The 19294-nt window shown below is 49.2% G+C and overlaps 1 protein-coding gene and 1 long non-coding RNA gene across 4 annotated transcripts in view; both read left to right on the top strand.

The window, feature by feature from the left end:
- Positions 1–19294, top strand: part of FUBP3 (far upstream element binding protein 3) — a 48688-nt gene that overhangs the window by 22252 nt on the left and 7142 nt on the right. For 2 of the 3 annotated variants that reach the window (XM_057720450.1, XM_057720448.1), the window contains exons 3-13: positions 50–83; positions 2435–2484; positions 2879–2950; positions 4226–4283; positions 6278–6440; positions 7727–7825; positions 10417–10521; positions 11596–11698; positions 12523–12623; positions 14615–14756; positions 18580–18740. In XM_057720450.1, the coding sequence (XP_057576433.1) occupies positions 50–83; positions 2435–2484; positions 2879–2950; positions 4226–4283; positions 6278–6440; positions 7727–7825; positions 10417–10521; positions 11596–11698; positions 12523–12623; positions 14615–14756; positions 18580–18740 (1088 nt within the window). The remainder of the gene's footprint in view (positions 1–49; positions 84–2434; positions 2485–2878; positions 2951–4225; positions 4284–6277; positions 6441–7726; positions 7826–10416; positions 10522–11595; positions 11699–12522; positions 12624–14614; positions 14757–18579; positions 18741–19294) is intronic. The other variant, XM_057720449.1, reaches the window with a different exon arrangement.
- Positions 14763–18571, top strand: LOC130844208 (uncharacterized). The gene is made up of 3 exons (XR_009051211.1): positions 14763–15795; positions 15906–16302; positions 16963–18571. It is a non-coding gene; the product is annotated as an uncharacterized LOC130844208 (long non-coding RNA).

Raw genomic sequence — 19294 nt, 5'->3', positions numbered from 1 at the left:
TATCCGTGCTAATGCTTTGATTTTTCTTTTCTCTTTCTCTTTGCCACAGTAGGTAACCAGTTAGGGGCCTTGGTACATCAAAGGTAAGCAGTGGGTTATGTTTTATTATTTATTGATCATTTCTAATTGTTTATTGATCCACCATCTGTACTAGAGTGTTAGAAAGTCAGAGGTTGAGAGTGTGAAAAACCATGGGCTAGATTTCTTTAAGACTCAGCTTCTTTTGTAGCCCTTTCCAAGACAGTGTAAGCTAAAGGGATAAACTGATACGAGGTATTAAAAATCACGCATTATTGTATGTAAATTTAAAAGACTTCTGGGATGTTGGTGCTGCTCTTTCTGCCCACTTATGCTGAATTTAAAAGTGGAGAATGTGAAAGTCATCCTCCTGGTTTGATGGTTTTCCCATAGTTTTATGGATCCTTAACTTCTTCGCTTGAGAAAAGCTGTGCTGAAGAAGCGTGACTTCACAAGATGGAGCGTGTGTTGCGCTAGGAGTTATGGCCCGAGAGGTGGAAGCCTGGGTTCCCCCCACCATAGTGAGAGGCCTTGCCACAGAACCTTGGATGGGGGCCCGGTTGATTCCGTGCCTTAGTTTCCCCTCACAGCCTTCCCTTAAACATGGAGGACTGAGAGAGATGCAAAGATGTCTGGGCTTTAAAAAGATCCATCTGTAAGATGGGATACTTGTGGTCACAATGTTATCCTTCAGAAAGGATAAAATGTACAGGAAACCTCCTCCTCTGGGGAAGGCTTCTCTTCCCTAAGGGGTGAAATCCTGCACTGTGTATTTGTTACTGTAACATGTTATCCTTAACCTTCACCAGCAGTGATACAGTTATATCCTTTGTGTTCTATGCAAATGTTTGGGAGTTTCTAGAAATCACCAGGCATCAGATAACCAAAAGATCTATCCTGGGTTTTTGTTATTTCTTTGTTCGCTTCGTTTTTTTTAACGAATTGAAATATAGTCATTGAAATGAGGTTGTGTCAGTATCAAATGTAACTTTCCTGTAAAGCCATATAGGATTAATCAGAATTGTACTTTCCAGTATGTTTATACTTTGCACATTAGACCAGTTTTCAGTCTTGGGTTTAGAATAGAGCTTTGTCTTCCAATAAGCCCAAAGCAGTTCATCTCAGTAGGTGTTTCCATCAGAGAGTCTGCTGAAATTGTCCCTGCGAGCTGCGAAACTGCCTGAGTTTTGAGTTGTGCTGGTGGTGAACGCCTTCTAGTAAATTCCCCAGTGCTGTTCCCTGAGAGTAGGCAGCTTGTGCTGCACGTGTGAACAGCAGCCTCATGGCTGCACATACAGGAGCACTGTTGCCCTTCCCCACCATCAGGAAGCACCCCAACAGGGACCCCACACCTGTTGTACGATGAACCGTTCGGCCAGCCGAGGTTTGGCGTTGACGTCCACACATTTACTGATTAGGAAGCTGGAAATTGCCTGATTTTGGTGTGAATGTGGAGATCCCAAGAGGTAGAGAGAATCCCTGTGCATATGTAATCTGAGGGTGTAAACGAGAAGACTCTGTGTGTGCCCGTCAGAATGATGCAGTGGCAGTGCTAGTTGTGCTATTGCTTTTCTTCTAAGTGCTGCACTTTCCCTGAAAACATGCACTTTATTCAGTCGTTTCCACGATGGGTAAAAGCCAGCTGTGTGAGAGATGTTTAAAAATGCTTACTTTTTTTTTTTAACTACTTGCATTTAGCTTCCTCCTAAGGTAAATGTTTAGATTTAATTGCTTTCTGTGGTGTTGGGCAAATTGGATATTGTCCACAATACACTGTATGGCAAATTTGAAGATTTGTTTGAAAGAGCCAGTGCAGTAGTTGTTTTTTTTTTGTTTTGTTTTTTTAAAGGCACATAATGGGTGGGGTAGCATTTAGCAGAAGTACCTTGCCGAGTAAGCAAGGTAATTATTCTGTACTGGTCAGCACTGATTAGACCTCTGTTGGACACTGGTTCCATTTGGGACGTCTCGCCCTAAGAGGCAGATAAATTAGAGGGAGGCCAGAAAGCAATAAAAAGATTGGGAAACAAGGAATGTTGAAGAGCAGTTGTCTCTCTTCATCTAGGGAGACTAGAAGTCTAAAGGCTCCCTGCACCCCAGAGGCTCTTCAGGAGCTCAGCAGAGCTGAGGGCAGCTGTAGGAAGAAAAGGCAGTTATTAGTAGAGTTGATGGTTTCATGAAAAAATAGAGGTTTCTTCCTCTGACACAAGGAAAGGGGAGGCGTGGATCTTTTCAAAGAGCGATGGAGCAAAGGCTTCGTTAGATGGCAGTCTTTGTGGGTGGCTGTAGGCTTGTTGGCCAAACTGACGTGGTTACCTTTGTCTTTATCGTCTGACATTGCCGCTGTGGGGAGTTTGGGGAACCTAAAATGACTGCATAATCCTTTATTCTATGTATTTTTCCAAAATGTTTTTAGGGCAGTAATAACAGAAGAATTCAAAGTGCCTGATAAAATGGTTGGATTTAGTAAGTATCCACATTATCTACTTTTTCCCTAATTCCTGTCCCTTATTTTCAATTTAATCTCTTCATGTGAGTATCACCTGTAGTAGAATGCTTTGCACGCTGTGTTCTCTAGAGCCCCGAAGAACTGCAGGAGTCTCCAGGCTGGGGCGGGGGTGGCGGAGACCAGACTGTTGGGCCTTGGGTTCCCCCGTCCGTCCCCCCCGCCCCCTTCAGCTAGGGAACCCTTTGTTGTCTGCTAGGTTTCATGTACCATGTCTGTGGGCCTGCTGAGGCCAACCTGATTGGTTGTGCCATGAGTCAAGTGTAAATGTTTGTTGAATTAATTGTCATCCATGCATGGTTAAATATGGAATGAGGGGGGCATATTCTGACCCTTTGTTTTAATTTGTTTCAGTTATCGGCAGGGGAGGTGAGCAGATTTCACGGATTCAAGCAGAATCTGGTTGCAAAATTCAGATTGCCTCAGGTAAGGGCTACTTTTTCTCACAGGCCTCAGTTTGGCAGAAATCAGTCTTTTTTATAGAGTTTTTCAGATTTAGTACCTTTGCTTGTTGCTTAGAAGTTTAGGGGCTTGGGTAAGTATATGTGATTGCTGTTTCCCTTGCACTTTTGGAGCTGACCTCCCAATTGAGAACCAGAAAAACCAGAGCAGAAGCAGGCCCAGAGAAGCCACCCGTCTGGCCTCTGGGGAGACCCTCTGCAGCTCTGGGCCCGGTGTGGTCCCTGCCAGACACCTGCTGGTCTAGGACCTCTGTTTTCTGCACCAGAATGTTATGCCAGATGTGGTGGGGCCTAAAGAGTCCTGGGGCTCTGGGCTCCCTCCTGGGGACTGCTCGCCAGCTCCCTGGATTAGATCGTCCCTGCCCTTTGTGGACAGAGGCCAGCTGGAGGTTCTGGCTAGACTAGCACATGTTAACCACAGTTCAGGACCTGTCCCAGCTGGGTCCATTTTGACCATGTGATGTGGAGAAAGCAAATTGAGGAGGAAGAGTTTTTACTTTCATTTATAGTGTCGTCATCTGAGTTTGAGCTCTTTCCACAGCAGAGGGAGGGATTTGGAGGACATTCGATCACAGAAATGTTTGTTATTTTAAAAAATACTTAGTGCAGTGTCTTGAAGACAGTTATTGCTGTTAGCTATTTCTCTTTAATTTGTTTTGAATGTGAATTTTCAGAAGCAATTTTTTTAGGAACAAAATTAAGTGTCATGTGTGGTGTTAGAAAGTAAGATTTTTTTTCCTCTCTTGTCAAATGGCCCAGAACCAGTTCCACATGGATGTCACTGTTCTCTTGGAGTATTTGTGCAATTACTGGTAATAACTCTGACGTGCATACCATTAAAGTCCTTACTAGTGTGCCTCAGAGCTGCAAGCAGATAACCATTAAACCACATTGCAAATGGACAAACTGAGGAACAGTGGGTTAAGCGACTCAGGCACTTACTAGCACACAAGTGGGTCAGATACGAAGCTGAGGCTGATAATTAGGACCAACTCAGAGACCTCTGCTGCGTCCTCCCAGCTTCCCCTGCAGAACTTGTTTTTATTTGGAGAATCCAGGGTGGAGCTACCAGATTGATATTCTCTCCACAAGTGGAAGCAGACTTTCTTTTTCTGGGAGCCGGGGCTTCTGTGGGGCTGGTGTAGGAACCAGGCCAGAGAGACAGTCTGTTCTCAGAGGCAGAGGTGCACAGTTACCTGATGCCCACCAACACACCTCATCTTCTTGATTCTTCTTATAGAGAGTTCTGGGATTCCAGAGAGGCCCTGTGTACTTACCGGAACCCCAGAAAGTATTGAGTAAGTTTATTTTATTTACTTTTTCCTTTCACTCTTCTTCCTCCTTCCCCAGATGGGGAGAAATGGAAGGGCAGAATTGTTACTGAACACTGTTGATCTGTGCTGCAGTCTGGCCACGAAAGCAGGTGCTTCCTTAGAGAAGGATCTGGGAGGTTACCACGCCAGGGGAGTTGTTCTCTTACCTTAAACATATACGGTATCATCTTTTTTTCAAACCCTACAGAATTTCTCACAGTCATAACACCTACTTCATAAACCAGGTCCTCGAGAGTATACATTCATCCTGCCTGAATGCTCTCATTAACTCACTTCTTCGTTGTTAATACCTCCTTTACCTGAGCAGGTCCGGATCAGTAAGCTTCTCACTTTGTGAAGCACTGAGAATCCTGGCCTCAGGTCTCTTGCCTGGGGCTGATCCCATTGCCCTTCTGATATTTATGAACCAGATGAATCTACTCTTTGTGGCCCTTGCTCCACTCCGAGGGCCACGTGGACCGGCCGGAGGGTGTTTTCGCTTTGGGGGCCCTTACAGCAGCCTTAAGCCTACAGCGCTGCTCTCCTGGTACACGTGTCCTCAGAGCCTTGTGCCAGATGCAGGCCTCATAAATCCAGGAACCTCCTGGGGAAAGGGGAGGTGCTAACTTACAGTGTGCTCTCTCTCCTCTTTCGGTCTACTGAGTAGCATTGGGTTTGGGGACAGGGGTGCTGAGATTATGTCTGGCTCAATAGGTAGGGCTGTTTTATTGTTTCCATTTCTCAGGGAGTCTAGATGAGTTTAAATTCTCTTGTTCTGCTGTAACATTGCAAGCAGTGAACCAGAATAAATACCGCTGGCAGGTGTGCATTATAGGGCAAGCAGGATGCTTTTGCTGGAGTCCAGGCATTTCTCCTCCAACACAGGTTAATCTAGTACACAAGCAAAATATTAAAGAGCTGCTGTAACTGAGAAGATGCACAAGACTGACTACACAAAGGCTCAAGACTACAAAAAGCAGCATCTATTTCCTGCCATTTGCTTCTTTCTTCCTGCCCTTCTAAACATGCCTGCTTCCTGTTCTACCCAAGCAGTCCAGGCAGTGGGATTATAACTTTAGGAGGAAACAGTTTTTTCTTCAGTGCGCAGTACAGCCAGCCTGTATAGTAGCTGGGTTTTTCCCTATTAAAAGAACTACAGGATAGATTGTAGACGGTGATTTAAAGAATAAATACTGCAAATAACAGCCAGGGGAGATTCTGGTGCAGAAAAGGAAATTGACCTGACAGATGACCTCGGGAGTCTGGGTGGTACTGTTTGAACATTGCAGTTTCCGTCCCCAGTCTCCAGCTAAATCAGCATAAAATCCCATGTGAAAGGCAGGCTCTCGACAACCCAACATGAAAAGCACAAAGCAGGTGTATGTGACTGTACCGCTGCACCAGGGCCCTGCCTTTTTTTCTCACCCCTTGAAACCAAACTGGTGATTCGTAGCCATAGCTTAGAAGTCGTCGAGCAGTCTGGTTGGTTGTGGAGAAGAAGTTTGGAGTTTGAGAATTCAAATAATGACTACTAACCCTTGCTTTCTTTCTTTCGTCCCGTCTTTCTCATGGCTTTCTCTCCTGCCCTCATTTAACCAACGTCTGTTGAGTGTGTGCTCTGTGGGAGGGGTTATGCTAGATCGGGGAGCAGAAAGAGATGCTGAGGGGTCAGAGGCAGACTCTGCCACCAGAGCAGCTGACGTTTGACTTGGAGACAGGCGCATTTGTGGCGTGGACATGGGACGCAAGTGCAGGAAGAGGGCAGGTGTGGAGGGGCTGTGTTGGAACGTTGCTGTTGTGTGTGTTGCTTTTAAATTCCAGCCCAGTAACGTGGCGGATGGCAGAGACCTCCCGGGTTGTGGGGACAGGAGCTGGAGCTGGATGGAGGGCTGCCTTGACTCCTTCATGTGTTTCCCCTTCCTGGGTGCCTAGAGTATTCCTTTAATGCTGTGCTTTTGTGGTTCTTCTCCCTCCCAAAGACAAGCCAAACGGCTCCTGGGGCAGATTGTGGACCGCTGTCGAAACGGACCTGGCTTTCATAATGACATAGACGGCAGCAGCACGGTCCAGGAGATCCTCATCCCTGCGTCTAAAGTGGGCCTAGTCATCGGCAAAGGAGGGGAGACAATAAAGCAGCTGCAGGTACGGGAGCCACCGGCAGAGCGGGCCTTCATCGCCCTTCGTCTTCCCGGGGGGGCAGGTGGGTCCCAGCTCTGGCTCGCCCGGGCACATCTGGCTGCGCGCCGCGGCACAGAGCTGCCCTCGAAACCTCTGCCCAGGTGCTTCCGCAGTGCTGAACCTTTCCTTGGCAAGGCTTGCCGCCAAACCCTGGGGTCCGCGTGAACTGACAGCATCCATGTGGCCCTGAAGCCCTGTCGTTAGGACTCCCAGATAAAAATCCTGTGTCCAGAGCCAGGGGCCCTGAGCCAGCAGCACTGCTGCTCGTTAGTTGTGAGGTCATAGGTATGTATGTTCATGTGCTTTTCAGAGGCTCAGGATCCTCCTGAAAGGGCAGGGAGGTGCCGGCCTCCCTGTTGTCATGAGCTGATGAAATAATACCCGTTGTTTTTATTTACATGAGACCCTTAGTGCAGAGCCCGCTATTGAGTAAATGCTCCGTGAACATTCGCCGCTGTGAGCTCCGGATCCTTTATCTGAGACATATGGTCCAAACGTGTTTTAGAATTTAATACCCCCAGCGAGTTCCGGGGCTGCACCCCATGACCAGGTGCAGGTTTCCATGGCTAAACCTAGTGATAGTCACGTGCCACGAGGGAGGGCTAGAAGTACGCCCCCAAGAGTTCAGCTTAGCTTTGCTGCCACATTTAGTTAGGAGCAAACCCTTATTTCTGAGCTCTGGGCTTTTGAAGTTGCAGGTCGGGGTTGTGGCCTGCCTATGTGCTCTCGCCTAGCCGGGTCCTCTGATGTGGAAGGCATTCTGTGGTGGACTCCTAGGAGTTCAGGCTGCAGAATCCAAATTTTGGTGCCTCACTCAATAGCTGTGGAGCCTGGAGCGGCTTGCCCAGAGCTCTCACCTGTGAGGTTGGGAAGTGGTGGCCCTTCCTTCCCATTGCTGGGCGTGAGCTCTGACCACGTGGTGCTAAAGCAGATTGTCTAGCTCAGTGCTTAGCATTTTGTAGAAACAGCTCATTAATATTTAGATATTCCAGGGACTGCAAAGGGAGGAGGGTTTTGGGAAACGGTTTCTTCTGTCAGGCTGGGAAGCTCTCAAGCACAGCCTGCATGTCAGCAATCTCAGAGGCCAGCTTCACGGGCCGGGTCGGAGGGCAATGCCTGTGGCAGTGGGACCCGTCTCATGGTGGACGGGCCCCATCTCACGGTGGACACGACCCGACCCTGGGCAGCTTGGCTGTCCTGCGTGCCTCTTTGTGACAGCGAGGGCTGTACCGGTGTGTGTGCACCCCCAGGAGCGGACCGGAGTGAAGATGGTCATGATCCAGGATGGCCCGCTACCCACGGGAGCAGACAAGCCTCTTCGCATCACCGGAGACCCATTTAAAGTACAGGTAGGAGAGAAGCCATAGGTCAGGCAGGTCCTGGCTGTGGCCATATCATCTGGTAGTACTTGTGATTTTCTGTCATTCACTGAGTTATAAAACTGGGTGTTGCTTGATTTAAGCTAAGCTGTCTTCCCAAACCGAGTTTGGTGATGAAAAGAACCCGGCCATGCTGTCCAGTACCAGAGCTGCAGCCACGTGGCTTTGGAATTCATTCAAATTATATAGAAAGTGAGTGCCTCGTTTACACCAGCCATGTTTCGAGTGCTCAGAGCCACATGTGGATGGAGACTACCGTCAGGGCAGCCCACATACAGAACTAGGCAGGCAGCCTAGACCTAAACGCAGAGAGTTTTGTTGGCTGGCGCAGCTCTGATCAGATGCAGCTTTCAGTGCTGACCTGTGGTCAGCTCAGATGCAGGCTCCCTTTGGTTTTTATTTGTTCTCTCTCGACCTGTGTTCACAAGACAGCTGGCTGAAGTAGGAGGTGACCAAAGGTACCAGTACCTCACAAGGCACATGTGTGCCTCAGAGGACAGCCCCAGGTGCCGAGAGCAGCCAGGCTCAGGTCCAAATTACCCAAGTGCTCTGCCCTCCAGCTCTCGGGCTCTTAGCAGGACTGTGCGTGGGCTGTGGGCGTGGGAGTGCGTCTGTCCCTGTGAGACATGAATGTGCTTTTTTCTGCCTGCTGTAGTCTGTCTGGCCTTCACTACACTTAGAATAGCTCCAGAGTGACGCACCTTGGTGAGCCAGCCCATCAACGATAGCTGTCCCTTTGTAGGGGCTTTGATCCAGCGGAGGTTACCAGTCTCTGGCAAAAGAATTCCCCTAGTTCTTAATGCTGTTGTTCAGGTGAACTTAAGTGCTATCATTGGTAGTTTTTGTTGTTGTTTTTGGTCAAGGTCTATATGTAAAAGAATAGTTTTAAAACAGGATTGAGGGCCAGTGAGTACAATGGCTGCTTTGCTTAGGTTCCCATCAGCGATGCTGCCCTTCGCTCCCTCCTGCCGGGTCAGGTCCCCCAGAGTTCTAACTTCTTCAAATATAAGCAGGTGGGCTTTAAAAAAATCAGACTGCTCCTAATCTTTCCTTACTCGGCTCATCCAGTCCAGCCTGTGGACTCCACTGCTGTGTGTTGTAGAGCTCTTTGGGTTTTTTGTTTGCATGTTTTTGAATATTTATTTATTTATTTATTTGGTTGCACCCAGTCTTAGTTACAGCGTGCGAATTCTTAGCTGTGGCATGCATGTGGGATCTAGTTCCCTGACCAGGGAATGAACCTGGGCCCCCTGCATTGGGAGTGCAGCACCAGGGAAGTTCCCTGTAGAGCTCTTTGGACGGGGTGGGGAGAGCTGGCTGGACGCAGAAAGCCTGCCTCCCAGAAGCCCTCCAGGCTTGCCTTCTCTAGTGGAACATTTAGCTTTATCTTTTGTAGAAAAAATACCTGGGCAAAGAGCTTCTATCATTGATGTTTCATGAATTTGCAGGAAAAATGTTATATAGAAAGGTTTTCAGCATTTTTTAATTTTAATACTATGTGTATTCCATATTTTTTATTAGGGAGAAGCTGTCTGCTGTATTTAGGGTAAAATGTTCTTTGGGGGGGATTTTTGTGTTTTTTTTTCCCTGCTTCCCAACTTTTTATTATGGAAAACTTCAAATATACAGAAAAGTTGAAAAGATAGTGTAGCAAATGTCTGAATACATTCAACCTACTTACCATTTTGTCTGTGTTTATATTTTATTTGCTTGCTTTACCATTTGTAAGTAAATGGCAGATATTACTTTTTACCTCTAAATCCTGCAGCATGAATCTCCTAAGAATAAAACTTTCTTCTATAAAACCAGACCTGAGAAAGTAACAGTAATCCCATAACATCATCTTGTAGTCAGTCCATATTCCGATTACTCCAAATGTCCTACGATGTAGCTGTTTTGGGTTTTCTTATTTTCATTTGGTTTGATTTTTCCAGAACCAGGTCTCAGTCTGGGTGCCCACATGATCCTGAGTCCTGTGGGGCCGGCACAGCACGGGCGGGGTGGACTGACTCAAGTGCATTCTTGAATGTGCCCTGGAGACAGTCGGGTCTCGGGGGTGGTCTTTCCAATTGGAAGGTATTTTCTGGCTCCCCGGCTGACCTTTTCCCGTTACCTCCCTGGAGCTCCTCTGGCATGGGATGAACTGTTATATCTCCTTTCTTGTGGAACCTGCCCCAGTCCCAGTCAGAGCTCACAGACCCCGCGCCCCACTAGAAAGAAACGGCACATCAGAAATAGGGTGGGGCAACCGACGTCAAGTTCTGACCCAGCTGTGGCCTAGAAGATGGTGAACCCTTATCTGTGTGGACATTTTGGATGATGTGAAGAACACATCATTTAACATTCGATATACACGATACACTCCTTACCAACAGCCTGCCCCATCCCGTATTATAATAATTATAATAATTATAATACTACTACAGTCGAGTGACTTCTCCCACAGCCGAGCACCTTCTGAGGCTTTAAGCCCAGTTGAGGAGGGTTTGCTCTTCAGCCTGGTGTCGTGTGTTCTTCCGGGACTTTGTTTTCCTTAGTGCCCTGTATCTGTGTCTGTGCAGCAAGCAAGAGAGATGGTGTCAGAGATCATCCGAGACAAAGACCAGGCTGACTTCCGAGGTGTGCGCGGTGACTTCAGCTCCCGGATGGGCGGAGGCAGTATAGAGGTATGCTTGAGTCACAGGTTAGTAGGCAAGGTTAAGGTTGTAACTCATGCTTCTGTTAGTTCTTTAACCTTGAGCAAGTTATTTAACTCTTGTCTCATCTGCAAAACCCTTGGAGTACACTCGCTTCCCAGGGTGGGTGTGAGGAGGGAGTGGGACAGGCAGGTGTAGTGAGGGGCGCGCGCTGCATGCATTTCAGCGACTGCGGCCACTTCCCCTGGTTGGGGGTTGTGCTTCAGAGCTTACCCCACTGCCCAGGTGAAGGCCAGAGTCCGGGTGTTTGTGGCGCTCTGTGTCGTGACTGTATTAGACCCCGAAGCCTGTCTTCCTGATGAGGTGGAAAGGGATTGAAGTATATCCTTGACATCAGCTACAGCCTGGGTGGACCTTGCAAACATTATGCTTGGTAAAATAAACCAGATACAGACAGACGAGCATTGTATGAGACGGGTGAGCACTTACGTGAGGCACCTAGAATAGGCAAATTCATAGAGACAGAAAGTAGAGTAGAGGGTACCAGGGGCTGGGGAAGGAGGCGCTGTGGTTTCTCAGGAGTTTTTATTGGGGATGGTAAAAAGGTCTGGGGTGTAGACATCGGCGGTGGTTACACGTGTTTGATGCTGCTGAAATGTGTATTTACAAATGGTTAAAATAATAAATACAGTGTTATATATAGTTTACTACAATAAAAGATGGAAGTGAAAAAAACATTTTAAAGGAGCACAGTATAATCAGTGTGTGTGGTACATTTATGCTTATTTCATAGAATTTGGAAGATAAATTTGTAATCTTAAAATTTTTTTAAATCTTATCTGTAGGGTTTTTTTCTTGCTTTACTTCATTTTTATAGCTGTGATCAGGTCTCAGACCTCCTGAATGCATTTAATGGACAGGAATGCAGTTATCAACCACAGTGTTTTTCCTAAGAGGAAAAAAATGCTTTATTGTGTCATTTCCAGGAATGCTCTGTAATAAAAATCATTGTATGTACACACACACATACACACACACACCAGGTCTGCAGAAAAGGGGGGTTTGCAGAAAAACTCTGATGAGGTTTTGTTTCTCTGTGCTTAGGTGTCTGTGCCCAGGTTTGCTGTTGGGATTGTAATAGGAAGAAATGGGGAAATGATCAAAAAGATCCAGAATGATGCCGGTGTGAGAATTCAGTTCAAACCAGGTTGGTTTTGATGATTCTCAAAAGTCTCAGCATTAGGAAGAGTTAAAGAGCACCTCACAAAGCAAGGGCTTTGTTTCTAGCCCACTGTGTGTTCCTTGCCCTCTCTCACAGCTCTCTGTTTTGCAACATTCTGTTACCAAGTTTCCAATTTAGGTTTGTCCTTGGGGCCCTCATTTCTTTGTGTGGATTTGCTGGCCCAGTCACCCTTCTTGTGCCAGAACACTCTAGCCCAAGGGTGTCCAGGCCTTTTTCTTCTTTAGCTTGGACTAGTAAAATTGGAGGAATCAACGTAGCATTTGCAGCTTTTAATTTTGCCAAATAAAGACTTAAAAAAACAAACCCGTGTGTTCTTTATAAAATTTCATAAAATTAAAGATAGCTTAAAACCATTTTTAAAAAATCTTAGAATGAAGGACAGTTCTTTACATTTTATAAATTTACCTTTATGAGCAGAATTGTCTACAGTGTCTGTATTTCCCTCATTTCTCTGAAGATGGGAAAACATTGTGGATAGGCTACTGTTGGGAAAATATTGCCATAGCGCAACTCTGTTTTCCTTGGCACCTTTTTTTTTTTAAGTTTAATTTACTTTCTATAATGATATCTTTTTTAAATGGCTGTAATTGCACAAGAAATGAATATTGACGTGGACTATGCAAAAAGATGTAGCCATACACGTTTCCCTGTCCAAAAGATTCCCTGCATCTGGTGATGTTCTTATTACCCCTTTGGCACTGGTAGGAGTATTGATTGCAAATCAGAGGGACGTTTGTTTCCTTCTAAAGTTGGGCTTTTCCTAATTCCATCTCTCTCTTGTTCCACAGATGATGGTATTAGTCCAGAGAGAGCTGCACAGGTCATGGGACCCCCAGATCGATGCCAGCATGCAGCACACGTCATCAACGATCTTATTCTCACAGCCCAGGTGGGTCTGGCTCTGGAGCCTCAGTATCTCACCCGCAGAAGCAGCAGGCGCCAGCTGGGGCTCTCGGGACAGCACCGTGGGGCAGTCAACCCCTCTCAAGTCACGTTTTGGGAAACCAGTACTCTTGTCAGTTACCTCCCTCCAAGATTATAGGCAGCAGCTTCTCTACATCTGTCTCTTTCTTGCCTTCATGGGTTTTTTTTTTCCTTCTAGTTATTATTCTTCTGCCTTTATTATCTCAGAACCTAGACTTTTTTTTTTTTTACACTACAAAGTAAGTGCCTATTTAAACTGTTTGGGGGATATACAGTGCAGATTGCCAGGTTTGAAACAATTGAGGGTACCTAGTATAAAACTGCAAGGAGAGTCTCATCTTGGCTTTAGAGAGCACGTCACGATCTGCCAGAATTTGAACGCCGTTCGTCTTCCTGCACTTGATTCTGTGTGTGTCTTTTCTCTGGAATGTGAGCAGGCTGTGTGATACCGTTAGGATCCCCCTGCCCCTGTTGTAAATTGCTCTGGGGACCTACTGCAGCTGGTGGTAGGTTGGCCTGTCATGTCCCCAAGGTTTGCAGGAAAAGTCTGAGAACAATAGGAAAGAAGCCAGAGGTTAGAAATCACTATCCCAGCTCTGCCATTCTTCATGTGAGCTTCAGTGAGCCTTTGAGCTCCCCTTGGTATAGTTTTTTCAGCAGGAAACCAGAGTTTGTACCCGGTGATGTACCCCACATGATCATCTGGGGGCACCTGCTGAGGTTACAGATTTATAGACCCCCTCACCCCCACCCCAGATGTCTTGAATCAGAGTATCTAAGAGAGTGGCTTGGGTTTCACCCACAGCCCCCAGACAGGAGTGAGACAGGTTCACAGAAGGCTCACTAATTCATCTCTGACATCCCTTTTAGTAGTAAGAACTGATGATCCCAGAACTGCAGAGGCTGTGAGAACTTGGGGCATACCCAGAAGGTGGCCGCATGGGTGCGTTCTAATATAAGTCCCTGAAATCTCCTTGTCTGCTTGTCATTTGTCACTCATAAAAGCAGAGGGTAGCTTTTAGGGTGCAGAAGGCACATCAGGTAGCTCCCCTTTCTGCTGGTCGAGAGTTCAGGTAAATGTTGAGTTTACTCTTAATCGAAGGAGCAAGTTTTGCCAAACGTTCTTCACTGTGTCGAGCATCTGTTCAGCTTCTCCCTTCCATGAAGGTGCTCTCAGCTTGACCAGGTTTGCCCTCAACATTGAAAAGATTTTAGTGCTGCCATTTCAGAGTGACTCAGCGGACAAGGGCTGGGATGGGAGGTTTCGCCCTCCAGTGGAAGGCGTGGGTGTGAGTTCTGCCCTCTGCTGGGGAAGCAGTGTGAGAAGGATCGGAGGCTTCTCCAGCCCCAGACCACGGGTGGGTGTGCCTGGCTTGTTCCTCCCTCTTTGGGGGAGTGAGACAACCAGTTTTTCTTTAAAGTCCTTTTATTCTCTTTGCTGGCTGAATTGCAGGGTATCCTGACTCTTAGAGCGGTGTCTTAATTGTTCTTTATAGCAGTCTTGTCAGGAGAGGGTCAGAGGTCATCCTTGCCGCTCATGGTCCCTTTCAAAAGTTCGTAGCTCTTTAGCATCTGGTATCAGGCCTCTGGTAGGCCCAGCACTGAGAAGAAAACCAGCTCCTGATGCCCGCACATTAGGGCCCAGTAATTAAAGCTCCAGAGATGAGGGTGTTGGGCTTCAGATTAGGAATTTACGTCTGACTGCTTGGTTCAGTTAGGTGTGTTTGTGCTGTTTGTGTAACCGCATGATTCATCCGCACACATCTCCTTGAATGCGCCTGTGATTTGTGTTAATTCTGGTTTTAAAGAGCACTTCAGCATCTGAAATGTGGAAGGGCGCTCAGGTTCTCCTATGTGGCGCTGATTACATCCTGTCCCTTAAGCTCCTCCCCGGAGATGAAAATGAGTGCTGGTGGCAGTGGCAGAAATGTCACTTGAGCTTTGCTTCCTTCCCAGGAAAGAGATGGCTTCGGAGGCCTGGCGGTAGCCAGGGGAAGAGGCCGTGGCCGTGGTGACTGGAGCGTGGGAGCCGCTGGTGGCATCCAGGAGATCACCTACCCAGTGCCGGCAGATAAGTGTGGCCTCGTCATAGGCAAAGGTGAGAGGGGCTGCTGGGCTTTGGCCTTCCCCTTCTCGCTGTTTGAGCTGAGAGCAGGCAGGCCACGTGCAGTACCTCTGAAGCCCGAGGCTCATTGTGTCTGCTGCGCCCGGCTGAAGGGGGCAGGTCTGAGGCATCAGCTGCCTTCTGCTGAAGCTGTCCTGTACACGGGCCTTCCTGTGAACGGGGCGAAGCCAGCACGTCCTTACCGTGTGTACACAGGTGGTCAGGAAGACCCGCTGTCTGGTGAGGCAGCTTTGGTGGTTGAACAGGTGCAGGCGAGGGGCCCCCGCATGGTTGTCGATCGACGGATTGGTGATTAACTCACCTCCAAGGAACGTAGAGGAACCATTAAGATAATTTCCTCAAGCAAAGATTGCTTTCTGACAAGTGCATCACTTTTTTCCTTCCAAGATTTTGGGTGTTTGGTCTTTATTGAGGCAACGTATGAAAATGGTTTTTATCTTTTCAACACATTTACCGTGAGTATCAGACTCCCTGTGGAGGGAAATAAAAATCGATGTGTTGTTTCTGGGCATTTTAGAGAACATGAGGTAGACACCCTCGTGAGTGGCTAACGTGGCGCCTTCGCATCCTTCCGTGGAGCGCGAGGGAGAGAGCTGGCGGGTTTCTCAGCCATCGTTGCTGGTGCGTCTGGGCTGGCCTTGACTGGGAAAGGCTGCTAAGAGCAGGTCTGGGCTCCTGGAGCAGTGGGCTCGGCTTCTCTGCTCTCTGAGGCGAGGGGAAGTCGTGTTCAGCTCTGGGTTTTGTAACAGCCTCTGTTTATTCCCTTTATGTGTATTTGACAACATATGAAAGAAATACATAGTTTTCTGCCTAGGGTTGCCCCGATTTCTGTGATCACCAGACATCTCTGAGCTGTAGGAGGGCTGCTGGAGTCCTTGGGAACACAAGTCGGGAATGTCTGCAGCAGCAGGAAGCTGAGGCTGCCGTGGCGCCTCCTCATGGGCTGGCGTGGGCCTGGAGTTCCTCCTCGCTCACCTCCCAGAGTCTGCACTGGGCCCCGCTCTTAGACAGTGTGTGTTTTATGCTCTTAAAACATTTATCTCCTGTATCTGTGTTGTCCCTTGGGTTATTAACCTCTCAGAGGTGGTAGGAACGACGTGGGTTTGTTTTAATTTTCTGCAGGGCGTACCTGCTGGGAGGTGTTTAATGGACATTGTTAGCTGCCCAAATGCTGTGAGAAGTCAGACGTGCTACCCAGCCCATCAGCTGGCCTGCTGCCGTGAGGTTAAATCCAACTGGTGCCTGGAGTTCGAGAATCAGAGCTAGGTTTTTCTGTGCTTTTTGAGAACTGTTTTGTCAGTGAGGTTCTTACGGGAAGTGTCTTGTCTAGACCTGGCAGGGCCTTGCTGTCTTCTCTGTGACAGTCCCTCCTAGTCAGTGAAACCTTGGTGCTCACAGGACAGTCCCTCGTAGTTTGTCCTCTACAGAGTCAACCTGAGCGACCCCCAGAGGAAGGAGATGGCAGAACGTAGCAGTAACTGATGCTGTGTCCTGATGCGCCAGTAGCAGCCTCATTGGGGTAGGAGCGGGGGTCTTTCTGTAACTCCCTCCCCCAAGGGCTGGGTACGAGGTCTTCCTGTTCCTGAGAAAGGCGCGGGGGTGAGGGGAGCCACACGCAGGCGGGCCCCGCTCCCCCTGCTGCAGCCCTTGGACAGACGCTGCGCCTCCCTGGGCCCCTGCCGGATTTCCATGATAAATACAGCGATGGTGACAGACAGTGTGGCCAGCCCTGCTCTTGTCAGCCAAGCCTTTTAGCAGCTTTGATTAATTACTTTACGATTTCACGTCCAGCCGGGGGCCGCTGGTGGGTCGCTCTGCCCCCCGTCAGGTGGAAGAATGGAGTGCGCTGCTGGATGAGCCTGTGGACAGCCCCCATGTGCCAGGCTGGTGACCTCATTTTGGAGGAAGATGGACTTAAATTCCCTCCTTCCGGCCGCGCAGTTTCGCGGTGCCTCCTCGCCTTATTAGCACGCGCCCAAGGCCGCAGGGAGGAGCCCGCCGGGGGGCTAGTCCAAGTGCCCGGTGCAGCGAGGCTGGTCTGGGCCTGTGGGGCTCTCCGTCCCAGACGTGCGGCCCTTTTGGGCTCTTGCCTCAGGGACCAAGTGGTCTGGGCAGAGGTGGGGGAGCGGGTTCCTTCTGGCGCTGGGTGTGCAGGGAAAAGGTCTCTGCTTATTCTTAGCTCTCCGTCGCGCCCCCAAGACGTTCCCGCCTAGGAGCGAAGCTGCTTACTTTTCATGATGCAAAGGAGATAAATTTCATGATCTAGGAGTACAGGTTGGTCGTTACGGGACCGGGAGGGGCTCGCACGTACCTGGAAGCAAAGCAAAGTTGCTGAAGACTTTCCGCAGCTTTCTTGCCTTGCCTGTGCTGCCCCCGAGACCACTTGTTTGCTCAAGGTAGAAAATGGAGGGACGCGTCCCTTAAACTGTAGCAGATCTTTAAGAAAACCATGTGTACAACACTTTGGTCGGCTGGGCTTCTCTTGTTTTTAATTTGCTTTTAAATTTAAAACTGCCCTATACCAGACTAGTGTCCTACCCAAACTGACATTGAACCAAGCTCTCTTGAACACCTGGTTTCCTTCCTGCGGTGTAAGGGCCGCTTACACTGCCTTCAGAAAGAATGGCGGGACCCAGGCTCCATCTTTGGCGTCTTGACCCTTGTAGAATCCCATCGTGCTTTCTGGATGAAGTGAGATGAGATGTGATTCAGGCCGCGTCTGCTCCTGGTGTCCCTTTTGTTCAGACGTGGCTCTCCAGCAGGGTGGGTGGAGGGCAGGTTGGAGAGTGTGAAGGATTGTGGACGTGTTACAATAAAGTGACAAATGTCATTGGAGGTTAGTTTTGACTCTGGGTGGGGCGGGGTGACAGAGACTGGCCTTTAGTCTTTGCTTTGATCCTTGAGGGCTCCCTGGGACCCTGCCCCAGATTTGATACAGCTCGTCTTTTTCCAGTTTCGCACAGCTCTGTGCTCCAGGCTTTCCTTGTGTTCTGGCTCCCCCACCCCAGTGGAGCAGAGCTGATCTGTAAGTTCTGTGAAATTTGAAAAGAAGAATCAAACCATTGTTACACTGGTGGAGCTTTTGTTACGCAGGTTTCATTAAGAGACTGGGACTCTCACGGGTTTTTCAGGGTCCAGCTACATTTTCATTAGCCCTGCGCCGCCCAGGCCTCTGTGACCCCCACCTCGGGCTGCCTCTCTGCCTAGACCTGTCCCCACCCACGAAGGGGGCAGAGACTTGAAAAGTGACAGGATGGGATATTCAAGGCCCGAGTGGGCACTGGGTGTTATTGGGGTCTGTGGCCCTGTGTTTGACCTGTGCAGGGAGGGAGGGAGCCGCGGGGGGCGGGGGGCACGCTGGGGCCGAAGGCCCCCAGTGTGCCATGAAGGGGCCATCAGGTCACCTTTCTTATGCTGAGAAGGACGGAGTGCCTTCCTGGAGCTGAGCTCATTATGTGCAAATCTGTGGGCTGAGGCCCAGACCTCATTTCTGGGCCGCTGCAGGCCTCTGCACAGGACACTGAGATGGAGACCAGCTGGTGCCACGTGGTGTCTGGGCCTCAGCCTGGCTCAGAGAGGAAGACCAGCTTTGCCTCCTAAGTCTGGTTTTACACGTGGGCCCCGTTTTTACTAGAACCGTTTTGAAGTGTAAATGGAAAGTGCTTGCCTACTCTTCGGGTGAGTGCCGGTGTGCAGAAAATACCCGTTCCTCCTCCTCTGGGGGAGAGTATTGTGAACTCGGACCTTCGGGTTTGCCCCAGTTGCCACTTACTCTTCTGTGTCCTCCTGCCCACAGGGGGTGAGAACATCAAAAGCATAAACCAGCAGTCGGGGGCGCACGTGGAGCTCCAGCGGAACCCCCCTCCCAACACGGACCCCAGCCTGCGGATATTCACCATCAGGGGGGCTGCTCAGCAGGTCGAGGTGGCCAGACATCTCATAGATGAGAAAGTTGGCGTACGTACAGGGTCCTTTCCCCCCTGGCTTAACAGTAGCTGGGTTTGCTTTTGGATGTCCAAGGTACCCGCTGCTCCCCACAACCTCGTACTTCCTGTGCCTCTCAGTCCTCACGTCATGGGAGGATAACAGCGCCCTCCCACTTTGCTGAGGGGGAAGGTCGGGGCACAGGGACACCAGGGCCAGGCCCAGACGCACAGAGCTCACCCAGGCCACTGCCGCTCAGACCCGAGCCGCTGGCCGCGCAGGCTAGACGAGCAGCCGGGGCGGCAGCCTCCCCCAGCGCTGCCCTCCGACTCCACTGGCATCGCCCTGGCGGCCGGCCCCGCAGGCAGCGTTCATTGACTCTGGCTTTAGTTTCAGGCACCTCAAAGCAGATAAAGAAAGGGAGTGTTGATGGAGGACAGATTGGTCACTGCTCACCTCAGAGGGGACGTAGAATGGCAGAAAGAGCCGTGGGCCAGCCTAAATTGACGGGAGAGTCAAGCAGGTTGGTCCCTACCCCCAGGGTGACGTGCTAGGGCAGTCGTGGTGCTGCCAGTTGTTGGCTGTGT

This window comes from Hippopotamus amphibius, chromosome 2, assembly GCF_030028045.1.
Source record: "Hippopotamus amphibius kiboko isolate mHipAmp2 chromosome 2, mHipAmp2.hap2, whole genome shotgun sequence".
NCBI classification, from domain to species: Eukaryota; Metazoa; Chordata; class Mammalia; order Artiodactyla; family Hippopotamidae; genus Hippopotamus; species Hippopotamus amphibius.
This window is presented reverse-complemented; position numbering and strand designations above follow the sequence as displayed.